This window comes from Myxine glutinosa, chromosome 13 (assembly GCF_964187855.1).
Source record: "Myxine glutinosa chromosome 13, kmMyxGlut1.1, whole genome shotgun sequence".
Taxonomy (NCBI): Eukaryota; Metazoa; Chordata; class Myxini; order Myxiniformes; family Myxinidae; genus Myxine; species Myxine glutinosa.
The window spans coordinates 86,203,427-86,230,173 of NC_136273.1; the positions used below are offsets into that span (position 1 = coordinate 86,203,427).

At 44.4% G+C, this 26,747-nt stretch overlaps 1 protein-coding gene across 1 annotated transcript in view; it reads right to left on the minus strand.

The window, feature by feature from the left end:
* Positions 1-249: 249 nt before the first annotated feature.
* Positions 250-26,747, minus strand: part of GOT1 (glutamic-oxaloacetic transaminase 1) — a 50,993-nt gene continuing 24,495 nt past the window's right edge. Inside the window, exons 8-9 of the mRNA XM_068134753.2 lie at positions 9,096-9,238; positions 250-956 (exon numbers count right to left, since the gene is read on the minus strand). Coding sequence (XP_067990854.2) covers positions 814-956; positions 9,096-9,238 — 286 coding nt within the window. The 3' untranslated portion in view covers positions 250-813. The remainder of the gene's footprint in view (positions 957-9,095; positions 9,239-26,747) is intronic.

Sequence of the window (26,747 nt, forward strand, 5' to 3'; positions counted from 1 at the left end):
ACACATGTGGGATAAACTCACTCACAAAAGAAAAAACACACATCAGCATCTTGGCTTCGACACGGGAAATGTAATCATGTTGCACAACGCAAAATTAATTCTCGTTTTTATTAAACATTTACCTATCAAATGTTTTTATTCCTTCACTTTTCAATTCTATCCTTCCTACTCACAATATAATTCGAAGCAGTGCACCATATTTCAAACAAGGATAAAATATCTATTTCGATAAATAATGCGAAACAAAGGTTTGTTTTTAGCAGTTTGTTTTTAATCTCATCAAGTCAAACAGGTACGCGGACACAATGGATAGTTATGTCGGTGCTGCCACCTTAACATTGCACCTTGTAATTGTCTTTCTCCTCCATCACTTACCACTTCCCAGCCAGTGTATTGCACTCCGGAGTCGATCTGAAGGGCATCAGCTTCCCCTCGCTCCCCACAGTCGTTAGCATACCCCAATCAATGTCCTGTTGATATCGCCCAATACATTCAGACGTATCAGAAAATGACCTTCACTCCGTATAATAATATCTGAGGACGCATGTTCGGTGTAATCTGTGACAATGTCATATGCAACTTCACCCTGATGAGCCCAAGACTGCTGCGGCCCTGCGATTTTGCAGGAAAACTCGCATTGTGATTGCATACAGCCGTTGTCTCTCGACTCTTGTTGATTAAAGGCAATTGTAAAAATGCCATGAATTGTGAAAATTTATACTCTGCACCACAAGAAAAAAAAACCCAAAAACATTCACATAACATCGTTGTTTTGTTAGGGTGGCTGGAATCCGGTATCGTGAGGGACAACCCTCATTCGGAGATTGTTGTGACCGCGTCGTGGATAGACTCGGCAACATAATCGATGTTGTGAGAATTGAGAGCACACATGTTGATGCGCCCACTTGCCATCAAGTACACGTGCTTCTCCCGGATAAGAAAGTCCACTTGTGCTCCTGCGCACATGTACAGTACATGAATATCATTAACGTTTCTTTTTTGAGAGAGAGAGAGATTTCTGTGTTCCACTTCACTGCTACCGAAAAAAAAAATAAGAGCATAGAAAAACAACTTTTTGTAGGAATATTGACAAAACATACAACAATTGGATATGGTCATGCCCTCATGATGAGAACACTGTAAATATCTCAGAAAATATGGGTTTAAATCCAGCTGAAGGCAAAAGTGTTAAGCATCAGAATGAGATTCTGAGGAGGATTCAAACTTTCGATATTTCTGTGAAACTCCAGCCACCTCTGACATTAGAGGCTGTGAACAGTAAACGTGCGACTAAGCTTCTTACAAGAAAGTGACAACTGACAGCACATGGTGCCAAAGGCCATTGAAGGTTCACAAAATCAGAAATTCATATTTGATTTAATGAATAAATATGGATTTAAATACCACTTAATTATTCTTTTTTCTTGAAAAGAAAATTTGTGTTTTTTTGTGTCTTTGTACTCTCGATTGTCCCCAACCCCAAAAAACGATGATGGGCATGTGACCCGCCAAGTCTTCTTCAAAACACTTTTGCTTCCGGACTTCTGTTTGTGCGGCCTACATACGCTTTATACATAGAAATGCTGTAATCGCGTCATCAACTAAGAAAGAAACTAGAGCAATGCGACTGTCACCAATATGCCTCCGCATAGTCCCACAACGGGTAGATGCCCTCGTTCACTGTTCTAAAAATAAACAAGTTTGATTTAAATCCCTTCAGCTATTTTCAAGCATCACATTTTCACCAGCCATGACAAGTTTCACATCGATCAGTGAAGCAGTTTCAGAGAAGGGATTTTTTAATTATCAGCTTTCAAGCTGATATGACTGCCACACCACGTGACATATGACCTTAAACTAGAGTAATTAAAAAAAGTACACTCTGCATATGTATGGGTAGGGGATCACGTTTGTGAAGTTTTGTGTTGATCGGATAAGGTTCTTTTTTCTATCCAAGATGGCTGACAAACCACGTGACCTACGACATCATCATTTTCAAACTATATGCAACAATGGTGTTCGATGATATTTGTAAAATTTTGCATCAATAGGGTTAGCGTTTTCAGAAATATAATTATTTAACATTCTCCTTCAATCCAATATGGCTACCACACCATGTGACCAGTGATATTTTCCGTGATCAACTTTTAATCGCCATGCCTCGTCAATGACACACGTAAAGTTTCAAGTCAATCAATTTTGTGGTTTGGGAGACGATTGTTTTTTAAGGTTTTAGGTTAAATCCAATTTGGCTGCCAAACCACGTGACCTATGACGTCATAAATGTCATATTTCAAAACAAATGTTTCATAGATCATGTGCATTGCAATTTCAGATTTTTAGGATAAGGAAATCGATTAAAACATTTTTGGCTGGTATACCACTTCACCAATGATGTCATCATTATCATGCTTTTGTTCCCCATTGGGAGTACTTGACAATGTGCCAAGTTTAAAATTTTTCCATTCAGTGGTTTCCGAGAAAGAATTTTTTAATTACTTGAGTTTAATAAAAGATGGCTGCCATACCACGTGACCTACGATGTCACAATTATGATAAAAACATTCTGCATGGGTGTCACTCCTACCCTGAAAGTTTCGTCTCAATCGGACATGTGGTTGCTGAGAAAAAACGAGGTTTAGCCCGTACGGACGGACAGACGGACGAACCCGAAAACATGATGCCTCCGCCACCTTCGGGGGCGGAGTCATAAACAATCGATGCGAGTGAAAGACGCGATCGCCGCTAAGATTCGAGATCGTTGTAATCCAATGGAGAAGAAGAAAAGCTGCCGAAAAGCACCAGAAACCGAGGGTAATTCGCACACTGCTGCCCCGACGGTTGTACAGTTTTGCCCGATTGCTGTGATCGCCAGGTATTTCATAAACGATGTCGCCCCAAATTTTCGCCCCCAATTTACACCGCGGGTTCATCACGATTTTGACTATCGTCATAATCTGAAGATTCTAGATCAGAAAATTCGTCAAATTTACCTTCTGAGGAGTCTGAAGCGAGTTGTGCGGCCATTGCTCTTTGCAGACCGAGACAATCGTATTGGTGATGACGTCACACAGATGAAGCAATAACCATGTAGGTTTTCTGCAATTTTTAGGGGCAGTACCAGCCAGGTTGGCTTTTAACCTTAACGCCTCAAAAAAAAAATCATAATTAAAAAACACATTCAGTTATTACTTGCAAAATCGAAGATTTTTCAAGTATATTTGTCGGTTGCGTTTGTGGTTCTGTCTGTCTGTCTGTCTGTCTGTCTGTCTCTTACTTGCCGGAATCTTTGTTACTTGCCGGAAAAGATTCCGGCAAGTATGTTGATCAGTTGGTTTGTCTGTCTGTCTGTCTGTTTGTCTACTTGCAGCACTACGTCTACACCGTTGCACGTAGAATCGCCAAACTTTACACACATATTTGTCTTGCCCTGGGATAGACTGTGCCCAATTGATGACGTCATCGGTCACGTGGTTTGGCCGCCATCTTGGGAAAACCGAAAAAATTTGCACCTCTATATCTCCGAAAGTGCTGAATAGAAAAAATTGAGACATGGCTCATTGTAAAGAACTCTCCATGGGGAATAAAATATGTTAATGATGATGTCATAGGTGCCTCCATTATGACGTCATAATTCAACAAGTACAAAACTTCATCCGATGAAGATGGAATTTCTTGAGCATCATCAAGGAATAAATTATAATGATGACGTCATCGGTCACGTGGTTCAGCCGCCATATTTGTCCAAAATGGCCCATAAAAAAGTACATTCCGGCAAGTCCTCGGTCTCTGACCAATTTTTCATCTGTTTGTTTGTTTGTTTGTCACCGGCCTACAGGTCACAATTTTCAACCGATCTTCACGAAACATCACCAAATGGTAGCTTGTCAAAAGCAAGAAGCCTATTGTTTTTGGAGTCAAAAGGTCAACATAGGCCAAAGGTCACCAACTTTGACGTCATAATTCGACAAGTACAAAACTTCATCCGATGAAGATGGAATTTCTTGAGCATCATCAAGGAATAAATTAGTTTAGAAAACAAATAATGATGACGTCATTGGTCACGTGGTTCAGCCGCCATATTTGTCCAAAATGGCCGATAAAAAAGTACATTCCGGCAAGTCCTCGGTCTCTGACCAATTTTTCATCCGTTTGTTTGTCTGTTTGTTTGTCACCGGCCTACAGGTCACAATTTTCAACCAATCTTCAGGAACCATCACCAAATGGTAGCGTTGGTCAAAAGCAAGAAGCCTATTGTTTTTGGGGTCAAAAGGTCAACATAGGCCAAAGGTCACCAACTTTGCTAAATTTCTAAAATCCTCAATTTTCATCCAATTGACTTGAAATTTGAAGAGGACTTGCATATCTGGTCTCTGAATTCAACCACCAAGTATTTTTGAGGTCAACATAAGCCAAAAGGTAAACATAGGCCAAATTTCTAAAATCCTCAATTTTCATCCAATTGACTTGAAATTTGAAGAGGACTTGCATATCTGGTCACTGAATTCAACCACCAAGTATTTTTGAGGTCAACATTGGCCAAAAGGTAAACATAGGCCAAATTTCTAAAATCCTCAATTTTCATCCAATTGACTTGAAATTTGAAGAGGACTTGCATATCTGATCACTGAATTCAACCACCAAGTATTTTTGAGGTCAACATTGGCCAAAAGGTCAACATAGGCCAAATTTCTAAAATCCTCTTTTCATCCAATTGACTTGAAAATTTAACAGCATTTGCACATTGAGTCACTAAATAGGAAAACCAACTATTTGAGGTCAAAAGGTCAAAGGTCAACTCAAGGTCAACCTTCCAAAATCTTTTTTAATCTGAAAAATCGTCACTTTTCTTCTTATTGACCCAAGCTTTGATCAAGATTGTCAATTTTAATCTTGATGAAATGGACAATTTGCTGTATCAATGGAATTTTTTTTTCTTGGGGAGGGGGGGGGCAGATTTTGCAAGTATCGTGCTCCGCATGTAGTCTTCTTGTTTATTTATTACTTAGAAATCATTATCATTGCATTTAGAAAAATCTATTTTTTATTGATTTCTGATTCTGTGGGCCTTTAAGCTTTATGTTCACCTCTGCCCCATTCTCAGTGTATCTTCTACAGTCTGTTGACTCAATCTCTCCAGGCCTTCAAGTCCAATGCCCACTTCGTATTGATCTCTTTCATTTATTTATTTATTTGAATTTATTACAACTGCAAAGACCCTGCTCTACCCATGGCTTCAACCTAACAGTATGCTGTGATGGAAGAACCTAAAGTACTAGAACCTAAAGAAAAAGGCAATCTTCAAATGCCCAGCACAGAATATGCGCAGGAAAAATAAATAAATAAACAAGACGACGTCATGTGTAGCACGATACTTGCAAAATCCACCGCCCCCCCCCCCCAAAAAGTTTTCCAATGATACAGCAAATTGTCCATTTCATGAAGATTCAAATTTACAATCTTGATCAAAGCTCGGGTCAACAGGACGAAAAGTGACGATTTTTCAGATGGAAAATGATGATTTTGGAAGGTTGACCTTGAGTTGACCTTTGACCTTTTGACCTCAAAAATAGTTAGTTTCCCTATTTAGTGACTCAATGTGCAAATGCTGTTCAATTTTCAAGTCAATCAGATGAAAATTGAGGATATTAAAAATTTGGCCTATGTTGACCTTTTGGCCTATGCTGACCTCAAAAATACTTGGTGGTTGAATTCAGTAACAGGATGTGCAAGTCCTCTGCAAATTTCAAGTCAATCGGATGAAAATTGAGGATTTTAGAAATTTGGCCTATGTTGACCATTTGGCCTATGCTGACCTCAAAAATACTTGGTGGTTGAATTCAGTGACCAGATATGCAAGTCCTCTTCAAATTTCAAGTCAATCGGATGAAAATTGAGGATTTTAGAAATTTAGCAAAGTTGGTGACCTTTGGCCTATGTTGACCTTTTGACCTATTGACCCAAAAAACAATAGGCTTCTTTCTTTTGACCAACTCTACCATTTGGTGAAGTTTCGTGAAGATCGGTTGAAAAATGTGACCTGTAGCCCGGTGACAAACAAACAAACAAACAAGAAAACGTCATGCGTAGCACGATACTTGCAAAATACGCCCTCCCCCAAAAGTTTTCAATGTGACATGATGGCCTATGGTGACCTCAAAAATACTTGGTGGTTGAATTCAGTGACCAGATATGCAAGTCCTCTTCAAATTTCATGTCAATTGGATGAAAATTGAGGATTTTAGAAATTTGGCCTATGTTGACCTTTTGGCCTATGTTGACCTAAAATATAATTTGTGGTTGAATTCAGTGACGAGATATGCAAGTCCTTTTCAAATTTCAAGTCAATTGGATGAAAATTGAGGATTTTAGAAATTTGGCCTATGTTGACCATTTGGCTTATGTTGACCTCAAGAATACTTGGTGGTTGAATTCAATGCAAGTCCTCTCAAAATTTCAAGTCAATTGGATGAAAATTGAGGATTTCAGAAATTTGGCCTATGTTGACCATTTGGCCTATGTTGACCTCAAAAATTCTTGGTGGTTGAATTCAATGACCAGATATGCAAGTGGTCTTCAAATTTCAAGTCAATCGGATGAAAATTGAGGATTTTAGAAATTTAGCAAAGTTGGTGACCTTTGGCCTATGTTGACCTTTTGACCTATTGACCCCAAAAACAATAGGCTTCTGGCATTTGACGAACTCTACCACTTGGTGAAGTTTGGTGAAGATCGGTTGAAAATTGTGACCTGTAGGCCGGTGACAAACAAACAAACAAGCAAACAGACAGACAGTCACAAACACAATCGACCAATATACTTGTAAAATCTTCGATTTTGCAAGTAACAAGAAAACGTCATGCATAGCACGATACTTGCAAAATACGCCCTCCCCCAAAAGTTTACCATTGATACAGCAAATTGTCCATTTCATGAAGTTTAAAATTTACAATCTTGATCAAAGCTCGGGTCAACAGGATGAAAAGTGACGATTTTTCAGATGAAAAATGATGATTTTGGAAGGTTGACCTTCAGTTGACCTTTGACCTTTTGACCTCAAAAATAGTTAGTTTCCCTATTTAGTGACTCAATGTGCAAATGCTGTTCAATTTTCAAGTCAATTCGATGAAAATAGAGGATTTTAGAAATTTGGCCTATGTTGACCTTTTGGCCTATGTTGACCTCAAGAATACTTGGTGGTTGAATTCAGTGACCAGATGTGCAAGTCCTCTCCAAATTTCAAGTCAATTAGATGAAAATTGAGGATTTTAGAAATTTGGCCTATGTTGACCATTTGGCCTATGTTGACCTCAAAAATTCTTGGTGGTTGAATTCAATGACCAGATATGCAAGTGGTCTTCAAATTTCAAGTCAATCGGATGAAAATTGAGGATTTTAGAAATTTAGCAAAGTTGGTGACCTTTGGCCTTTGTTGACCTTTTGACCTATTGACCCCAAAAACAATAGGCTTCTGCCATTTGACCAACTCTACCACTTGGTGAAGTTTGGTGAAGATCGGTTGAAAATTGTGACCTGTAGGCCGGTGACAAACAAACAAGCAAACAAGAAAACGTCATGCGTAGCACGATACTTGCAAAATACGCCCTCCCCCAAAAGTTTTCAATGTGACATGATGGCCTATGGTGACCTCAAAAATACTTGGTGGTTGAATTCAGTGACCAGATATGCAAGTCCTCTTCAAATTTCATGTCAATTGGATGAAAATTGAGGATTTTAGAAATTTGGCCTATGTTGACCTTTTGGCCTATGTTGACCTCAAAGATACTTGGTGGTTGAATTCACTGACCAGATATGCAAGTCCTCTTCAAATTTCAAGTCAATTGGATGAAAATTGAGGATTTTAGAAATTTGGCCTATGTTGACCTTTTGACCTATGTTCACCTAAAATATAATTTGTGGTTGAATTCAGTGACGAGATATGCAAGTCCTTTTCAAATTTCAAGTCAATTGGATGAAAATTGAGGATTTTAGAAATTTGGCCTATGTTGACCATTTGGCCTATGTTGACCTCAAAAATTCTTGGTGGTTGAATTCAATGACCAGATATGCAAGTGGTCTTCAAATTTCAAGTCAATCGGATGAAAATTGAGGATTTTAGAAATTTAGCAAAGTTGGTGACCTTTGGCCTATGTTGACCTTTTGACCTATTGACCCCAAAAACAATAGGCTTCTGGCATTTGACCAACTCTACCACTTGGTGAAGTTTGGTGAAGATCGGTTGAAAATTGTGACCTGTAGGCCGGTGACAAACAAACAAACAAGCAAACAAACAGACAGACAGTCACAAACACAACCGACCAATACACTTGAAAAATCTTCGATTTTGCAAGTAACGAGAAGACGTCATGCGTAGCACGATACTTGCAAAATCCTCCCCCCCCCCCCCCCCCCCCAAAGTTTTCCATTGATACAGCAAATTGTCCATTTCATGAAGATTAAAATTTACAATCTTGATCAAAGCTCGGGTCAACAGGATGAAAAGTGACGATTTTTCAGATGAAAAATGATGATTTTGGAAGGTTGACCTTGAGTTGACCTTTGATCTTTTGACCTCAAAAATAGTTAGTTTCCCTATTTAGTGACTCAATGTGCAAATGCTGTTCAATTTTCAAGTCAATCGGATGAAAATCGAGGATATTAAAAATTTGGCGTATGTTGACCTTTTGGCCCCTGTTGACCTCAAAAATAGATGGTGGTTGAATTCAGTGACCATATATATAAATCCTCTTAGAAGTTCAAGTCAATCAAATGAAAATTGGTGATTTTAGGAATTTAGCAAATTTGGTGACCTTTGGCCTATGTTGACCTTTTGACCTATTGACCCCAAAAACAATAGGCTTCTTGCTTTTGACCAACTCTACCCTTTGGTGAAGTTTGGTGAAGATCGGTTGAAAATTGTGACCTGTAGGCCGGTGACAAACAAACAAACAGACAGACAAACAGACAGACAAACAGACAGACAAACAGACAGACAAACAGACAGACAAACAGACAGACACAGAACCACAAACACAACCGACCAATATACTTGAAAAATCTTCGATTTTGCAAGTAATAAAATAACTGGGACATACGGTTGAGGCCGGTGTAGCTGAACATCCCAATCTGCTTCGTGATGTGCTCCCAAGTCCCCGGCGTTCCCAGCTGGCTCAGCTTATCGTACAGTTGCTGCCGCATCAGCTTCACACGTTCCGCCATAGATGTCACACATCCAATCCTTACGAGAGCACACGAGCATTTGGGCATGGAGCTTCTGGGCATAGAACTTGGAGCAACATGCTCATGCAGGTAGTCCATACACTTGCAAATAAGCCATTGGAAATATGTTCTGCAGTTATGTTTGTTTTTATGTATCATGTGTATACATTGCGTAAACTAAACACACGTTATAATGAAAACTGAAAAAAAATAAAAGTAGGAACCGCCTTTAGAGGCCATTTTTACCCGCAGAGCGGGGGTTGGCCTTTTTCGGGCACCGTGGTCCCCTTTTTTTGAAGCAATGTTTTACGGCCGGATGCCCTTCCTGCCGCCCTAGCAGTGTCCATGTGTTTTATACCTCTCCTCTCCAAACCCCCCCCCCCCCCCCCTTCCCATGCCTCCTCCCCCCAAGCCCTCTCCCTCCCACAGATCTCCCGATGTCCCTGCTCTCAAATGTTGTACTTGTGTGCTTCCCTCTCTCCCCATCTTGTCTCCTGCTCCCTTTATCATATGTTTTATGTGTCAGTTTGTCTTTTTGGGATTAATGTGTCAGTTTGTCTTACATAAGCCTTGATCTTGTACACAAAAAAACAAACAAAAAAAAAAAAACCTCTGTTGGTCGCCTCTTGCGACACACAGCGAGTTAGTTACCAGTGAACTGGGACTCAATTTGCCGACCTCAGAAGGATGACAGGCTGAGTCAACCCCCCTGACGTTAATTCAGAGATCGACCGGGATTCGAACCCAGGATCCTATGATCCCAAGCCGGCACCCTATTAAAATCGCTAAAAATGAAAAAGCACCAGGCATTAAAATAAAATAAAAAGGAGCAAAATTTTATTTTGTTTTTAACAACAAAAATGACAAACAAGAAAGACAAGTACACATACATTCAAAGTACACCGCCCCATGCCAAATAATTAAATATGCTGCAGCGCGGCATTGCCGGGGCGCCTCCGGCGCCCGGCAATACCGCAGTGCAGCTCATTGAGGCTCCATTGGGAGGGAGAGGTGTACACTAATTGATTGATTAATTGTATAATTAAAATCAATAAAAGATTATCACAAAATATTTTCATAATCAATTGGCCAATCGCATAACTAAACCACTAGTGCTTCATCCGAAGATGTATCTTTTAGAAATTTAATTAAATAAGTCATTTATAAAAAATTAAATAATTCATTGATTACTCAATAAATAATTAATCGATTAATCAATAAATAATCAATAGATGAAATGATTAATCAATAAATCAAAAATATCCTTGATAGCCACATCACTTGGTCACTCATGTCCAAATATTAGCTTCCCAGCTCAAAAGGTGCCTGAGATATTGGCCAAATGAGAAAGAAAATAAATAAATGATTAATAATGAAAATAAATAAATAATAATCATAAAAAAATTAAATTACTAATCAATTTGGTCAGAGAACACATAAACTACCACTATTTCATCAGAATCTGTAACTTTAAAAAAAAAAAATTTTTGGTCATTTTTTTTTTTTTTTTTTTTTTTTGTATACAAGATCGAGGCTCGTGAAAGAGCGAACATTAATCACACAGAAAGACAAACCGACACATAAAACATATAACATAGGGAGCGGTAGACAAGATGGGGAGAGAGGGGGAAGGACACAAACATAACATTTGAGAGCAGGGACCGAGAGACATGGAGACATCGAGAGATCTGAGAGAGGGCGAGGGCTTTGGGGGGGGGGGGGGCGCGTGGGAAGGGGGCAGTGGGAGAGGTATAAAACATATGGACACTGCCAGGACTTCCAGGAAAGAAGTTGGAATTTCAAACAAGGTGGATCTGGGGTGAATTAGCGGGGGTAGAAAAGATCAAGGTTTTGGATGGGGGAAGATAAGAGATGGTGGTGAACAGCTGTTTTAAAGACCTGGAGGGAGAAGTGGGATTGAAGGGAGTGAGGGAGTTTGTTCCAGAGGCGGGAGAAAAGAGGAATGAAAGAGTGAAGGTGAGCGGAGAGCCGAGATTTCGGCAGTTTAACCATCAGAGGGTTGCTGGCAGATCTTGTGCGACCTGTAGGAATATTTGGGGGACAGAGCACAGAGAGAGCTGGGGGTGCAAGGCCGGAGAGGAGTCGGTAGAAGACAGAAAGACCACCTACCTGCCTGCGGTGAGTGAGTGAAAGGCCCTCAGAGATAGCTTCATCGCGGGAGATTCCAATAATTCTGAAAGCTTTGGTTTCAACAGCGTGAAGCCGAGCTAGGTGTGAGGCAGGAGCACCGGCCCATAGGGGAGAACAGTATTCCATTGAGCTGCGGATGAAAGCCTTGTATGTGGTGAGGAGCTCAGGTGTGCCGAGGAAGGACTTCGCACGACGGAGGATGCCCAGTCGGCGACTGGCTTTGGAGGCCAGCTTGGAAATGTGGTTTTCCCAAGAAAGATCATGGCAGATAGTGAGACCCAAAATCTTGAGCGACAGAACTTCTTGGAGAGGATTGTTGAGAAAGTAGATGGGAGGGTTGTCCAGTCGATCTTTTCGGAGAGACATAGTAAGAGTGTGAGATTTGTCAGGATTGAAAGACATGTTCCACTTGTTTGACCAGTCTATGATTTTGTCCAGGTCTTCAGAGAGTGAGGAGGCAGCAGACTGCCGATCTGAGGGAAGAGGAATGGAGCGGCAGAGAGTGGAGTCATCAGCAAAGAGATAGAGAGGATTTTCGAGAGAGTCAGAGAGATCATTGATGAAGACCAGAAAAAGCACGGGGCCCAGAACACTGCCTTGGGGAACTCCAGCCTGAACAGGAAGAGGAGATGAGAGAAACCCATTCAGGGCCACACGTTGACGACGACTAGAGAGGAAGTCCGCCAGCCATGCGTGGAGATTTCCATGGATACCAAAGGAGGAGAGTTTGGTGAGCAGAGCGGGGTGCCAGACCGTGTCGAAGGCACGTGATATGTCGAGGGAGACAGCTCTAATTTCCTGTTTGGCATTGAGGACCTCCATCCATTGTTGAGACAGCAGAAGCAGCATGTCCAGAGTAGAGTGACCTGGTCTGAAACCAAATTGATGATCAGAGATCAAGCCATTGGAGAAGAGGAAAGATTTCATATCAGAAGCAATGATGGATTCCATGACTTTGCTGATAATTGGGAGAAGGCTGATTGGTCTGTAGTTGCTAGGATCTGTTTTTGCACCTTTTTTGTGCAAAGCGGTGATGTTGGCTGATTTCCAAGCAGATGGCAGTTGACCTTGAGCAAAAGAGAGGGTGAAGAGAACAGAGAGAGGGTGAGATAGAGCAGTAGAGCAGGATTTTAGGACCCGTGGGCTGATGCCATCGGGTCCAGTTGCAGAATCAGAGTCGAGGGTTGACAGAAACTTTTCCACCTTGTCAGGAGGAAAGGACACGGAGTCCAGGAGCAGCAGGGTACGACTGGGTATGGTGGGTACAGAGAGGGATGGGTTTGGGACACAAGATTTAGAGGCAAACACAGAGTTGAGGCATTCAGCTTTTTCACGTGCGGAGTCAGCTGTGTAGCCGTTTGAGGTAAGGGAGGGGATGGAGGGGGAACAAACACCAGAAACGGATTTGACCAGACGCCACCAGGATTTGGAAGAGGGAGACAGATAAGAGAGTTCGGTCTTGAGAACGGAGAGATATTGTTTCCTGGCTCTCCTGAGGGTGGACACACACTTGTTTCGGGCTTTGTGAAAGGAAATGAGATTTCCTTCCGTTGGATTTGCTTTCCAGGAGACGAAGGCAAGTTGTTTCTGGGCAACAGCCTCACCACAAGATTCCGTGTACCATGGACGGGAGGAAGGGTATGACAACTGAAGACGAGATGGGATAAATCTGTGCATGAGAGAGAGCAATTTACTTTGGAAGAATTCCCAGGATGAGTTGATGTCAGAGGTGGTAGAGATGGGAGACCAGTCCAGATGATTGATGGCTGCTTGAAGACCGTGCCAGTTGGCCTGAGTGAAATGCCAGACTCGTCGACGCTGAGCAGGCTCCCTGAGGATGGTCAGAGAGATGTCCACTTTAACAAGGACATGATCAGATGATCCGATCGGAGCAGAAGAAGAGCAGCAGACATTTTCAGGGAAGTTAGTCATAACCAAGTCCAGAAGAGAAGATGTTCCGTTGACTGAGATCCGGGTCGGGAAATTGACAGATTGTGTCAGTCCCAGTGAGTCGCAGAAGTCCTTTGCTGAGGAGCCATGGCTGGTGAGAGAGGTACCCACACCCAGCCAACTGGCATGATGACAGTTGAAATCACCACATATGAGGAAGAGAGAGTTGGGATGAGTAGATAGAAGTTGGTCCATATCATCAGACAGCGAGATGTAGATGGAGTCATCACTGTTTGGTGGACGGTACAACACACATATGAACAAGAGGTGGGAGCGAAGGGGAAGCCGTAGCCAGAGGTATTCCTGGGGGTGAGGTGGAGAGAGTGCAGTGCAGGGCGAGTGAGGAAGAGAGTTTTTGATAAAGATAGCAACCCCGCCTCCAGGACGAGGCTCAGGTCTATCATACCGGAGGAGGGAGTAGCCCGGGAGAGATACTATGGAATCAGAGACATCATAAAGGAGGAAAGTTTCTGTTAAGCAGATCACGTCTGGTTTGACAGAAGCAACCTGTATGGAGAGATCAGTTAAGTTTGAACGAAGGCCCCGGATGTTTGAGGTCCATACCGTTAATGAAGAGGAAGGGGGAGCATCAGATACAGAACAGGGGGGAGGAGGGGTAGGGTAAGATGTGGAAGAGGTGGAAGAGGTAGGGGGAGCTGTTGAAGGTGTGTCAGAGATTTCAGAATAGCTCGGAGAAAGGGAAGGATGGGGCGGACAAAAGGTTTGATGGTGATTGGGTGAGCCACAATGAGGTGTTATTTGAGGAGGGGGAAGAGCAAGGCAGAAGGTTGGGGGAGATGGAGGTGAGAGGTTGAAGGGGGAAGAAGCGGGGAGGACGCTTTGAGGAGGGGGAGTGAGAGGGGGGAAATTGAGAAGCAATGAGGGTGGGGAGATTTGAAGGGGAGGGGTGAGGGGGGAGTTTGGGAGGGAAGGGACAAGGGGAGGGATTTGAAAGGGATGGGATATGGGGGAGATTTGGAGGGGAGGGTTGAGGCAGGAGTCTAGGAGGGGAGGGGCGAGGGGGCGTCTTGGCGGGGAGGGGTGAGGGGGTAGTTTAGGAGGGAGGGGGCAAGGGGGGAGATTTGAAAGGGATGGGTGATGGGGAAGATTTGGAGGGGGAGGGGTGATGGGGAAGATTTGGAGGGGAGGGGTTATGGGGAAGATTTGGAGGGGAGGGGTGAGATTGGATTTTTGAAAGTGTACGATTTATGGGAAACGAACATTTATTGCAAAATGAGTTTCTTGTGACCTTCGAGTTAAAAATACGTTTAAGGACGCTGGATGGAGGATGGAGTGCAGGAGAGTTTAGGGAATGTAGAAAAAAGGCACTATAGGAGATGGATATTTTTTTTGGGATGAATTGATTTGGTGAGCAAGTCGAAAGCAGCCTTTTAAAGAAGAAGAAGAAAAAGGTGTTATAAAATATGACGGAATACATAACTTGAGGGGAAAGTGTAAACATTGAAGGTTAATGAGTGAAAACTATCTGGGGAAATGGGGGAGAAACACGTGGTCGAAGAACGAACGAACGAATAAGAATGAATAAACGAATGAGAACAGAGAAGGAAATGTTGTTTTTTTTTTTGTTTTGTTTTTTTTTTTTTTTGAGTTGAGATTTACACAAGGAAGTAGGCTATGGGTGAAAAGCCTGGGAATACAGAGAACGAAAGTTATTGGATCACAAACGATGGACCGCTGAGAGAAAAACAAAGCCTCAAGGTTGTACAGTGCACACTGTACAAGGCCTTGCTCGCGACACGGCAAACAGACGATCAATTTATGAAAGATAAACACCGAGAAACAACCAAAGTTGCACACAATAACTTCACACACCGAAAGATAAATACAGTTTCGACAAAATACAATTGTGAACAGACTTAACTTCGAAAAACGTGGAGACCGTGTGGAGCTTCGAAAATCCCTGCCGCCGTCATTAATCGAATAATTAAATAATTAATCGATTAATTGATTAATTAATAAATCAAAAATATCCTTTGCAGCCAAATCACCTGGTCATTGGCATGTCCAAATATCAGCTTCCTAACTCAAAAGGTGCCTGAGTTAATGGTCAGAAGAGAAAGGAAATTAGATTAATTAAATAGGTACTTAATTAATCGCTAATAATTAAATAACTCCTCAATTTATTGATTAATCAAAAAAATAAATACCGTTTTTGACAAAGGACTTGCTCACTATTGTGCCGAAATTTCAGCTTCCTAGCTCAAAGGATGGCTGAGATATCGCCCGGACAACCAAGAAAGAAAACAAACAAGAAAGCAAGAAACCAGAGTGAAAACTGAGTACTCTTTCAGCGTGCGTCACTGCCGAGCCCCCTTTGGTGCCCGGCAATGACGATTTGCAATGCCTGGAGATGGCAGAGGAAAGGAGCGGTGTACAACAAGAAAGAAAGAAAGAAACCAGAGTGAAAACTGAGTACTCTCTTTCAGCGTGCGTCACTGCCGAGCCCCCTTTGGTGCCTGGCAATGACGATTTGCAATGCCTGGAGATGGCATAGGAAAGGAGCGGTGTACAATTAACGGTCTTATCATCATCATCATCAGGTCGAGCGAAGTCGGGTATGTACGAGGTTTCTCCAAGTCCATCTGTCTTCCATGTTCCTTGGTAATTCTTTCTTCATCCCCCGTGTCTCTTTCCAATTGCTCAACATGGTTAGAACTGGTCGATGGTGAGATCTCATCCCATGACATGGCGACCAGTGTGTTGCGATACAATTTCATGTTTGCTTAGACTATAACAGTGTCCCACAAATGTAAGTCTGCGCTCCGTTAAACAGTCAGAAACCCGTGGTAGATTACCATATCGATCGTTAACAACGAAGTGTTGTTTCCAACTAATATTTAGTGCCGCTCTAAGAAGTCTAATGTAACATCCATCTCGTCTGCTTTCAGGTACAGTAAAGTGCTGCAGGGGAGGGTGCTGAAGGGGATGAGGGTAAGGGTGCTGATGGTGTTCAGGTGGAGGGGCCACAGTCAATGGGTAATCGACACCTGTTTTACTGAGTGCTGCAGGTTTCTGTGTAGCTCCTTGTACAGGAGCAAAATATCATGCAACCCCCTCTTGAACCGGAGGCACCACTCTATCACTGGGTCGGCATCTTGCAACCTGTCAGTGACTGCCCTCATATCCTGCAGCACTTCAGCCAGGAACCTGATGGTTAGGTTGGGCCTCACCACCTCTTCCTCCCCTTCACTGCCCCCTTCCTCCTCCTCAGAAACCTTCATGATGGCCTCCAACCCTTCAGCCAGCTCCGCCCCATGTTAGGTGATGAGCTCCTCCAAATTGTCAGGCTCCATATCATCGAAGCCTTCCCCTCCCATCTCCCATACCAACCCATCTCTTCCGTGGTGTCTGGAAAACCTCTGAAGTTGTTGACTGTCTGTGGCCATAGGTTTTGCCAGCAAGTGTTGATGGCAGAGGCTTTCACTTCGTCCAACGAGTCTTTGATGGCGCTGATGCACTGCGCTATGTTGAAGTCCTTCCAACATTTCCCGACGGTAAGTTCGGGGTTGGACTCCATAGCATCCAAGATGCGACGGAAGGTGCCGTAGGTGTAATGCGTTTTGAATGTCGAAATTACCTCTTGGTCAAGCGACTGGATCAGGGAGGTGGCATTGGGTGGCAGGAATATGACCTCGACATTGAGATGGGCCACCTTCAGCACCTCGGGATGACCAGGAGCATCATCCACCAGCAGGAGGACGTTGGAGAGGTCCTCCACTGCCAGGTACCTCTCCAATTCAGGGACGAAACAGTTGTGAACCAATTCATGGAGATGGCAGCTGTAACCCATGCCTTTCTGTTGGCCCTCCAAAATACAGGCAGAGTGTGCTTATTTTTGCACTTGAAAGCACATGCATTTAGGGAATGGTACAACACGGTTTGATCATGCAGTCCCCTTTAGTGTTGGCACAGAGAAGAGATACCCGTCTTTTGCAGCCTTTAACCTCGATGCTGTCCTCTCTCAATTCGACATGAAAGTTCTCGTGGGCATTTTCTTTTTTCCAGAACAGACTTGTCGCGTCTGCATTGAAGACCTGCTGTGGTCTATATATACCCCTTCTCCTCGATGAGCAGCGCGAGTTGTCAGGAAAGTTTCAGCTGCCTCGTAGTACGCCGAGGCACACTCGCCTGTGAACTCCACATTGTGGAGACCTTACCGCTTCTTCCAACGATTAAACCACCCCCTGATAGATTGGAAGGGGCCGGAGCCACTCTTTCCCACATCACTAAGCACATCATCGATCATAGCCACATCACTCGTGTTGGTAGCACCTCCCGCGCCGATCCAGATGACCGTACATGCGCTTTGCCTTTTCATGAATCAGAGGTCCACTTAAAGGCTCGATTTTCTGAGCATTGTCCTCGAACCACACATTCAATTCCCTCTCCATTGTTTATGCGTGAACATCCATCCCTCACCTGGGTAACCACTTTGGTGCTGGGTGCTGTGCTACCTGCAACACTTTCACGAATCGCCTTCTCATTTTTTATGTAATGTACAGTCGGACTCGTTCACTCCATAATACCTGCCCAGAGGCCACACTCTCACCTATGGATAGCCGGTCTAGTAGCTCCAATTTCTGGCTCAGGCTCATGATCTTTTTCTGCCTCTTGGGAGCAGACGCATCTCCTGCACTACTCTTGTGCTTAGGACCCATGATCGAACAATGAGCGCAAAAGGTCCACGAGCACGAGGAATCACAGCAGGTCAAGGCAGTGGGACGAATAGATTAGTCCGGAAAATTTTCGATCATAGAAATGTCGACACGTTCCCACTATGCGGCCTTAGAGGCCCTGACGCGGAAGCATGGCATCGCCTTGTTTTCCCCCTAAGGAGGTCAGTGTGGAGGACATCATCACAGTTGGTAACATCATCGGCTAGAAAAAAAATCCGTGTAGCTTCACAGATGAATAAACAGGTGGTGATAGTCGTAGCTGAAGAGCAGCTGGTACACAAAATTGTCATGACTGGGCTGTGTACCAAAAATTGACACTTTGTACTGGCTTCCCCACTTGACACCCGGGCCGTGAAAGTCTTGTTCTCCAATGTTCCACCGTTCCTTAAAAATGATTTACTTTTAACTGGCCTATCTCAGTTTTGAACAGTGACATCCCAGATCACAATGTTATCTCTTGGCTGTCGCAGTGAGCAGATTAAGCACATCATGTCCTTCCGGCGGCAGGTGCACGTTGTGTTTCGTACATTCAACGTGGACAAGGTATTCAGCACAGCATTCAAATTTTGTGTTGACAATCATGAGTATCCAGTGCTGTCTTAGCTGTGGGAACTTTAGTCATTTGAAACGTTTCTGTCCACAAACGACCCCCTGCAGCTGAGCAGACGGCCTACCCAGTTACTGTCTCAGACGACGTACCATCAACATCAAAAGCTTCCAATAACAACGTCTGGGACGGATTTACACTGGTTTACTCCAAGACGAAAACACTTCGGGATGTACCCCCACCCCACAAGGAAAATAAGGTGGTTTTAGAGTCGGATGCGTCAGACAGTTCCAGCTTTAACTGATCAGATATCGATGAATAATCCATATGAGCTTTTTTATTTGCATGAGTATTTTTTTTTTTTTTTTTGTATACAAGATCGAGGCTCGTGAAAGAGCCAACATTAATCACACAAAAAGGCAAACCGACACATAAAACACAAAATAAGGGGAGCGGTAGACAAGATGGGGAGAGAGGGGGAAGGACACAAACACAACATTTAGAGCAGAGACATCGAGAGAACTGTGGGAGGGAGAGGGCTTGGGGGGAGGTGGGAGATGTATAAAACATATCAACACTGCAAGGACTTCCAGGAAAGAAGTTGGAATTTTAAAAAGTGGATCTGGGGTGAATTAGCGGGGGTAGAAAAGATCAAGGTTTTGGATGGGGGAAGATAAGAGATGGTGGTGAACAGCTGTGTTAAAGACCTGGAGGGAGGAGTGGGATTGAAGGGAGTGGGGGAGTTTGTTCCAGTGGCGGGGAATGAAAGAGTGAAGGTGAGCAGAGACCCTCGATTTTGGCAGTTTTGGCAGTTCTTTGCTGCATAAAGTTCCTTGGAGCAACGAAGGCCGTAATTAACAGCACGGTTAAATTCAGAGCTCCTCTCAACATTTGGATCTTGCTCAATCACCAATTCTATGGTCTGATTAAATGTGCCGGGAATTTGGCTGATAAATCAACGGAAAATCAGCAAACTCCGTGAAATTGTGGACGCACTCAGGGCACACTTTCTTCTAGCCTTCATTGAAGAGGCCTTCACCTCCACCCATCAATCCTTAATGTTTTCCAAAACCTTAATGTCTTTAAATCATTCCACAAATTATGGGCTGTTTTTGGATCACAATAAGAGATAAAGGCATGTGATATTTAGTTTGATCTTCGATATATGCACTTAACCACTCCATGTTCTGCAGGGCACTGTCTCTCACTCTGGTTAGTCTTGTAGCATCAAACTGGTCGCAGTCGCCGATATTGGTTCAAGCGTTATCAAACAGAGTGACCACAATATTCGTCATGGGTCTGTGTCTGTGTGTCTGTCTGTCCGCAGCATAACTACCCGATGATATCATCCGATCTTGATGAAACTTGGGTGGGAGGTTGATATCATGATCTAGTTGTGTCCTGCCGAGAGTGGGCGTATTGCGCCCATTGTGGGCGGAGCCACGCCCAAAAAAGATGTCTTTTTAGGGGGTAATCAAGTTCAAGCTACATCTTCTCCGAGGGAGTTGGTGGAATCTGAGAGGGGTTTCGGTATTTGGTTAGGCCAATGTCATGTGTCTAGCCCCACGGAGCTCGATTTTTTATTTTCGCCCCAAGGTCAAGGTCACCAGGTCACGAAATTTAGAAAAGTCGATTTGTGATGGTTTTATTACATTGTTCGCTTCCTGATAGGGTGAAATGTCGTACATGATTTTATATTATCGCATACATCATGAAATACAAGTTTTCCAACAAATTTCAGAATCTTCGACCTTTGACCTTTGAAGGTCACAAAGGTCAAATTTTCAAAGTTGTCAGAATCGAACCGAATTTTCGGTATTGTGTAGCTAACTAACCTCATAACTGATTATACATTATTTTCTCTCATTTCAAGGTCAGTAACCTTCGTTTTGACATTTCCGGGCCAGCACCACACACAACTACGTACAGCTGGCTCTTAAAGGCCTGCGCACGCAGAGTATTGGGGCCCTTTGTAAAGAGGCAGGCACACCGCATGTCGGGGGCCGACACCAGCTACGTGGGCCCCCGACCCCCCAGTCCGGGCCTGTTTCGGTTGTAGTCCGTCCTTTGTCATTGAATACTGCTCGCTCGTGAAGCTTCGTCGTCTCCTGACTTGTTTCCTTTATTTTTGCCAAACTTTTCACGATCGAATATATATATATATTAAAAATAACCACATTTAGAGGCCATTTTTCCCCGCAAAGCAGAGGTTGGCCTTTTTCGGGAACCGTGGTTGTTGTTGTTTTTTTTGTCCCCTTTTTGAAGCAATGTTTTACGGCCGGATGCCCTTCCTGACGCCAACCCTTTTTGCTGCCTTTAACGACAAACAGGGAATGACCAGTGAACTGATACTCAATTAGCCGACCTCGGAAGGATGACAGGCTGAGTCAACCCCCCTGGCGTTAATTCAGCGATCGACCGGGATTCGAACCCAGGATCCTAGGATCCTAAGCCGGCACCCGAGCCGCTAGCCCAACACCAGGGTTTCTTTTCACGATCGAATGCACAGTCGATATAGCTATTGCATGCGTGCGCCCAATTTCCGTTGTTCCTTCACCACACTCAAGTCTTTCAATGAAATTCCATTTCACCTCCAACATAAGTCTTTCGTTGTTCCTTGAGACGAGGTGTGATTGGCGAAGGTCTCACGTGTCTCTTGGAACTCATTACAGAGGGTTTGGGTCGTTTTTTTTTGTTTTTGTTTTTTTTGTATACAGAGTCGAGGCTCGTGAAAGAGCTAACATTTATCAAACAAACAAGCAAACAAAGTATATAAAAAGGGGAGCGGTCGACAAGATGGGGAGAGAAGGGGAGGAAGCACACAAACACAACATTTGAGAGCAGGGACATCGGGAGATGTTTTTGGAGGGAGAGGGCCTGGGGGGAGGCAGGATAGGTATAAAACGGAAGGACACCAAGGACTTCCAGGAAAGAAGTCAAAAGTCACCTCAAAAAAGTGGATTTGGGGTGAAATTAGCGGGGGCAGAAAAGATCAAGGTTTTGGATTGGGGAAGATAAGAGATGGTGGTGAACAGCCGATTTAAAGACCTGGAGGGAGAAGTGGGATTGAAGAGAGTGAGGGAGTTTGTTCCAGAGGTGGGAGAAAAGAGGAATGAAGGAGTGAAGGTGAGCAGAGAGTCTTGATTTTGGCAGTTTAACCATAAGAGGGTTGCAGGCAGATCTTGTGCGACCTGCAGGAATATTTGGGGGACAGAGCCCAGAGAGAGCTGGGGGAGCAAGGTCGGAGAGGAGTCGGTAGAAGACGGAAAGACCACCAACCTGCCTGCGGTGATTAAGTGAAAGGCCCTCGGAGATAGCGTCATCGCGGGAGATTCCAATGATTCTGAACGCTTTGGTTTCAACAGCGTGAAGACGAGCTAGGTGTGAGGCAGGAGCACCAGCCCAGAGGGGAGAGCAGTACTCCATTGAGCTGCGGATGAAAGCCTTGTATGTGGTGAGGAGCTCAGGTGTGCCAAGGAAGGACTTCGCACGACGGAGGATGCCCAGTCGGCGACTGGCTTTGGAGGCCAGCTTGGAAATGTGGTTTTCCCAGGAAAGATCATGGCAGATAGTGAGACCCAAAAGCTTGAGTGACAGACCTTGGAGAGGATTATTCAGAAAGTAGATGGGAGGGTTGTCCAGTCGGTCTTTTCGGAGAGACATCGTAAGAGTGTGAGATTTGTCAGGATTGAAAGACATGTTCCACTTGTTTGCCCAGTCTGTGATTTTGTCCAGGTCTGCAGAGAGTGAGGAGGCTGCAGACTGCCGATCTGAGGGATGAGGAATGGAGCGGCAGAGAGTGGAGTCATCAGCAAAGAGATAGAGAGGATTTTCAAGAGAGTCAGAGAGATCATTGATGAAGACCAGAAAAAGCACAGGGCCCAGAACACTGCCTTGGGGAACTCCAGCCTGAACAGGAAGAGGAGATGAGAGAAACCCATTCAGGGCCACACATTGACGACGACGAGAGAGGAAGTCCGCCAGCCATGCGTGGATTTCCATGGATACCAAAGGAGGAGAGTTTGGTGAGCAGAGCGGGGTGCCAGACCGTATCGAAGGCACGTGATATGTCGAGGGAGACAGCTCTAATTTCCTGTTTGGCATTTAGGACCTCCATGCATTGTTGAGACCTGGTCCTGGCCCTGGCTGGCCCTGGCTCTGGCTGGTGAGGCCCTGGTGTTGGGCTAGCGGCTAGGGTGCCGGCTTAGGATCCTAGGATCCTGGGTTCGAATCCCGGTCGATCGCTGAATTAATGCCAGGGGGGTTGACTCAGCCTGTCATCCTTCCGAGGTCGGCTAATTGAGTACCAGTTCACTGGTAATTCCCTGTTTGTCGTTAAAGGCGGCAAAAAGGGTTGGCGGCAGGAAGGGCATCCGGCCGTAAAACATTGCTTCAAAAAAGGGGACCGAAAAACAACAACAACCACGGTTCCCGAAAAAGGCCAACCCCCGCTTTGCGGGGAAAAATGGCCTCTAATGGCCTCTAAAGGTGGTTATGCATTGTTGAGACAGCAGAAGCAGCATGTCCAGAGTAGAGTGACCTGGTCTGAAACCAAATTGATGATCAGAGATCAAGCCATTGGAGAAGAGGAAAGATTTCATATCCGAAGCAATGATGGATTCCATGACTTTGTTGATAATTGGGAGAAGGCTGATTGGTCTGCAGTTGCTAGGATCTGTTTTTGCACCTTTTTTGTGCAAAGCGGTGATGTTGGCTGATTTCCAAGCAGATGGCAGTTGACCTTGAGCAAAGGAGAGGGTGAAGAGAACAGAGAGAGGGAGTGAAAGAGCGGAAGAACAGGATTTTAGGACACGTGGGCTGATGCCGTCAGGTCCAGTTTCAGAATCAGAGTCGAGGGTTGACAGAAACTTTTCCACCTTGTCAGGAGGAAAGGACACGGAGTCCAGGAGCAGCTGGGTACGACTGGGTATGGTGGGTACAGAAAGGGATGGGTTTGGGACACAAGATTTAGAGGCAAACACAGAGTTGAGGCATTCAGCTTTTTCACGTGCGGAGTCAGCTGTGTAGCCGTTTGAGGTAAGGGAGGGGATGGAGGGGTAACAAACACCAGAAACAGATTTGACCAGACGCCACCAGGATTTGGAAGAGGGAGACAGATAAGAGAGTTCGGTCTTGAGAACGGAGAGATATTGTTTCCTGGCTCTCCTGAGGGTGGACACACACTTGTTTCGGGCTTTGTGAAAGGAAATGAGATTTCCTTCCGTTGGATTTGCTTTCCAGGAGACGAAGGCAAGTTGTTTCTGGGCAACAGCCTCACCACAAGATTCAGTGTACCATGGACGGGAGGAAGGGTATGACAACTGAAGACGAGATGGGATAAATCTGTGCATGAGAGAGAGAGCAATTTACTTTGGAAGAATTCCCAGGATGAGTTGATGTCAGAGGTGGTAGAGATGGGAGACCAGTCCAGATGATTGATGGCTGCTTGAAGACCGTGCCAGTTGACCTGAGTGAAATGCCAGACTCGTCGACGCTGAGCAGGCTCCCTGAGAATGGTCAGAGAGATGTCCACTTTAACAAGGACATGATCAGATGATCCGATTGGAGCTGAAGAAGAGCAGCAGACATTTTCAGGGAAGTTAGTCATAACCAAGTCCAGAAGAGAAGATGCTCCGTTGACTGAGATCCGGGTCGGGAAATTGACAGATTGTGTCAGTCCCAGTGAGTCGCAGAAGTCCTTTGCTGAGGAGCCATGGCTGGTGAGAGAGGTACCCACACCCAGCCAACTGGCATGGTGACAATTGAAATCACCACATATGAGGAAGAGTGAGTTGGGATGAGTAGGTAGAAGTTGGTCCATATTATCAGACAGCGAGATGTAGATGGAGTCATCACTGTTTGGTGGATGGTACAACACACATATGAACAAGAGGTGGGAGCGAAGGGGAAGCCGTAGCCAGAGGTATTCCTGGGGGTGAGATGGAGAGAGTGCAGCGCAGGGCGAGTGAGGAAGAGAGTTTTTGATAAAGATAGCAACCCCACCTCCAGGACGAGGCTCAGGTCTATCATACCGGAGGAGGGAGTAACCCGGGAGAGATACTAAGGAATCAGAGACATCATGAAGGAGGAAAGTTTCTGTTGAGCAGATCACGTCTGGTTTGACAGAAGCAACCTGTATGGAGAGATCAGTTAAGTTTGAACGAAGGCCCCGGATGTTTGAGGTCCATACCGTTAATGAAGAGGAAGGGGGAGCATCGGATACAGAACAGGGGGGAGGAGGGGTAGGGTAAGATGTGGAAGAGGTGGAAGACGTAGGGAGAGCAGTTGAAGGTGTGTCAGAGATTTCAGAATAGCTCGGAGAAAGGGAAGGATGGGGGCGGACAAAAGGTTTGATGGTGATTGGGTGAGGCACAATGAGGTGTTATTTGAGGAGGGGGAAGAGCGAGGCAGAAGGTTGGGGGAGATGGAGGTAAGAGTTGGAAGGGGGAAGAAGCGGGGAGGACGCTTTGAGGAGGGGGAGTGAGAGGGGGGAAATTGAGAAGAAATGAGGGTGGGGAGATTTGAAGGGGAGGGGCGAGGGGGGAGTTTGGGAGGGAAGGGACAAGGGGAGGGATTTGAAAGGGATGGGATATGGGGGAGATTTGGAGGGGAGGGGTGAGGGAGAAGTCTAGGAGGGGAGGGGCGAGGGGGAGTCTTGGAGGGGAGGGGTGAGGGGGTCGTTTAGGAGGGAGGGGGCAAGGGGGGAGATTTGAAAGGGATGGGTGATGGGGAGGATTAGGAGGGGAGGGGAAAGGGGGAAGATTTGAAAGGGATGGGTGATGGGGAAGATTTGGAGGGGAGGGGTGATGGGGAAGATTTGGAGGGGAGGGGTGAGATTGGATTTTAGAGAGTGTACGATTAATGGGAAACGAACATTTATTGCAAAATGAGTTTCTTGTGACCTTCGAGTTAAAAATACGTTTAAGGATGCTGGATGGAGGATGGAGTGCAGGAGAATTTAGGGAATGTAGAAAAAAGGCACTATAGGAGATGGAATTTTTTTGGGGGATGAATAGATTTGGTGAGCAAGTCGAAAGCAGCCTTTTAAAGAAGAAGAAGAAAAAGGTGTTATAATATATGACGGAATACAGAACTTGAGGGGAAAGCGTAAACATTGAAGGTTAATAACAGTGAAAACTATCTGGGGAAATGGGTGAGAAACACGTGGTCAAAGAACGAACGAACGAATAAGAATGAATAAACGAATGAGAACAAAGAATAAGAACAGAGAAGGAAATGTTTTTTTGTTTTTTTTTTAGTTGAGATTTAAACAAGGAAGTAGGCTATGGGGTGAAAAGACTGGGAAAAGCAGAGAACGAAAGTTATTGGAGCACAAACGACGGACCGCTGAGAGAAAAACAAAGCCTCAAGGTTGGACACTGTACAAGGCCTCAAGACACAACACGAATTAACACGATTTTCAATACAGGTATGAAAGATTTGCACCGAAAATCTTCCTCGGGACACAATATACGTACACACACCATAAAATAAATACAGTTATAACGAAAATACAAATGGGAACAATTACTTAACTTCGATTTCAAATCGCTCGCGACGCGGCAAAGGCCTTGCTCGCGACGCGGCAAACAGACGATTAATTTATGAAAGATAAACACCGAGAAACTTCCAAGGGGCACACTATAACTTCACACACCGAAAGATAAATACAGTTTCGACAAAATACAATTGTGAACAGACTTAACTTTGAAAACGTGGAGACCGTGTCGAGCTTCGAAAATCCCTGCCGCCGTCTCCAAGATCTCGCGAACAATTTGATCGCGAACAATTTTTCCTAAAACAACCTAAACAACCTAAAAAAAATTGATCGCGAACAACTTTCAAAAGGAATGTAAACCTCTCTATCAGAGCGTCTTCCACCTTGTGAACACGGAGGAAACAGTGTACAGTACATGCGCAGTAGAGTGAAAACGTGTTCTTGCGCATCCTGGGTGGTTGGTGTTTCAGCCTCGCAGTTTTATATATTTTTTGTATACAAGATCGAGACTCGTGAAAGATATAACATTAATCACACAAAAGGTCAAACCGACACATAAAACATATAATAAGGGGAGCGGTAGACAAGATGGGGAGAGAGGGGGAAGGACACAAACACAAAATTTGAGAGCAGGGATACCGAGAGAACTGTGGGAGGGAGAGGGCTTGGGGGGAGGTTGGAGAGG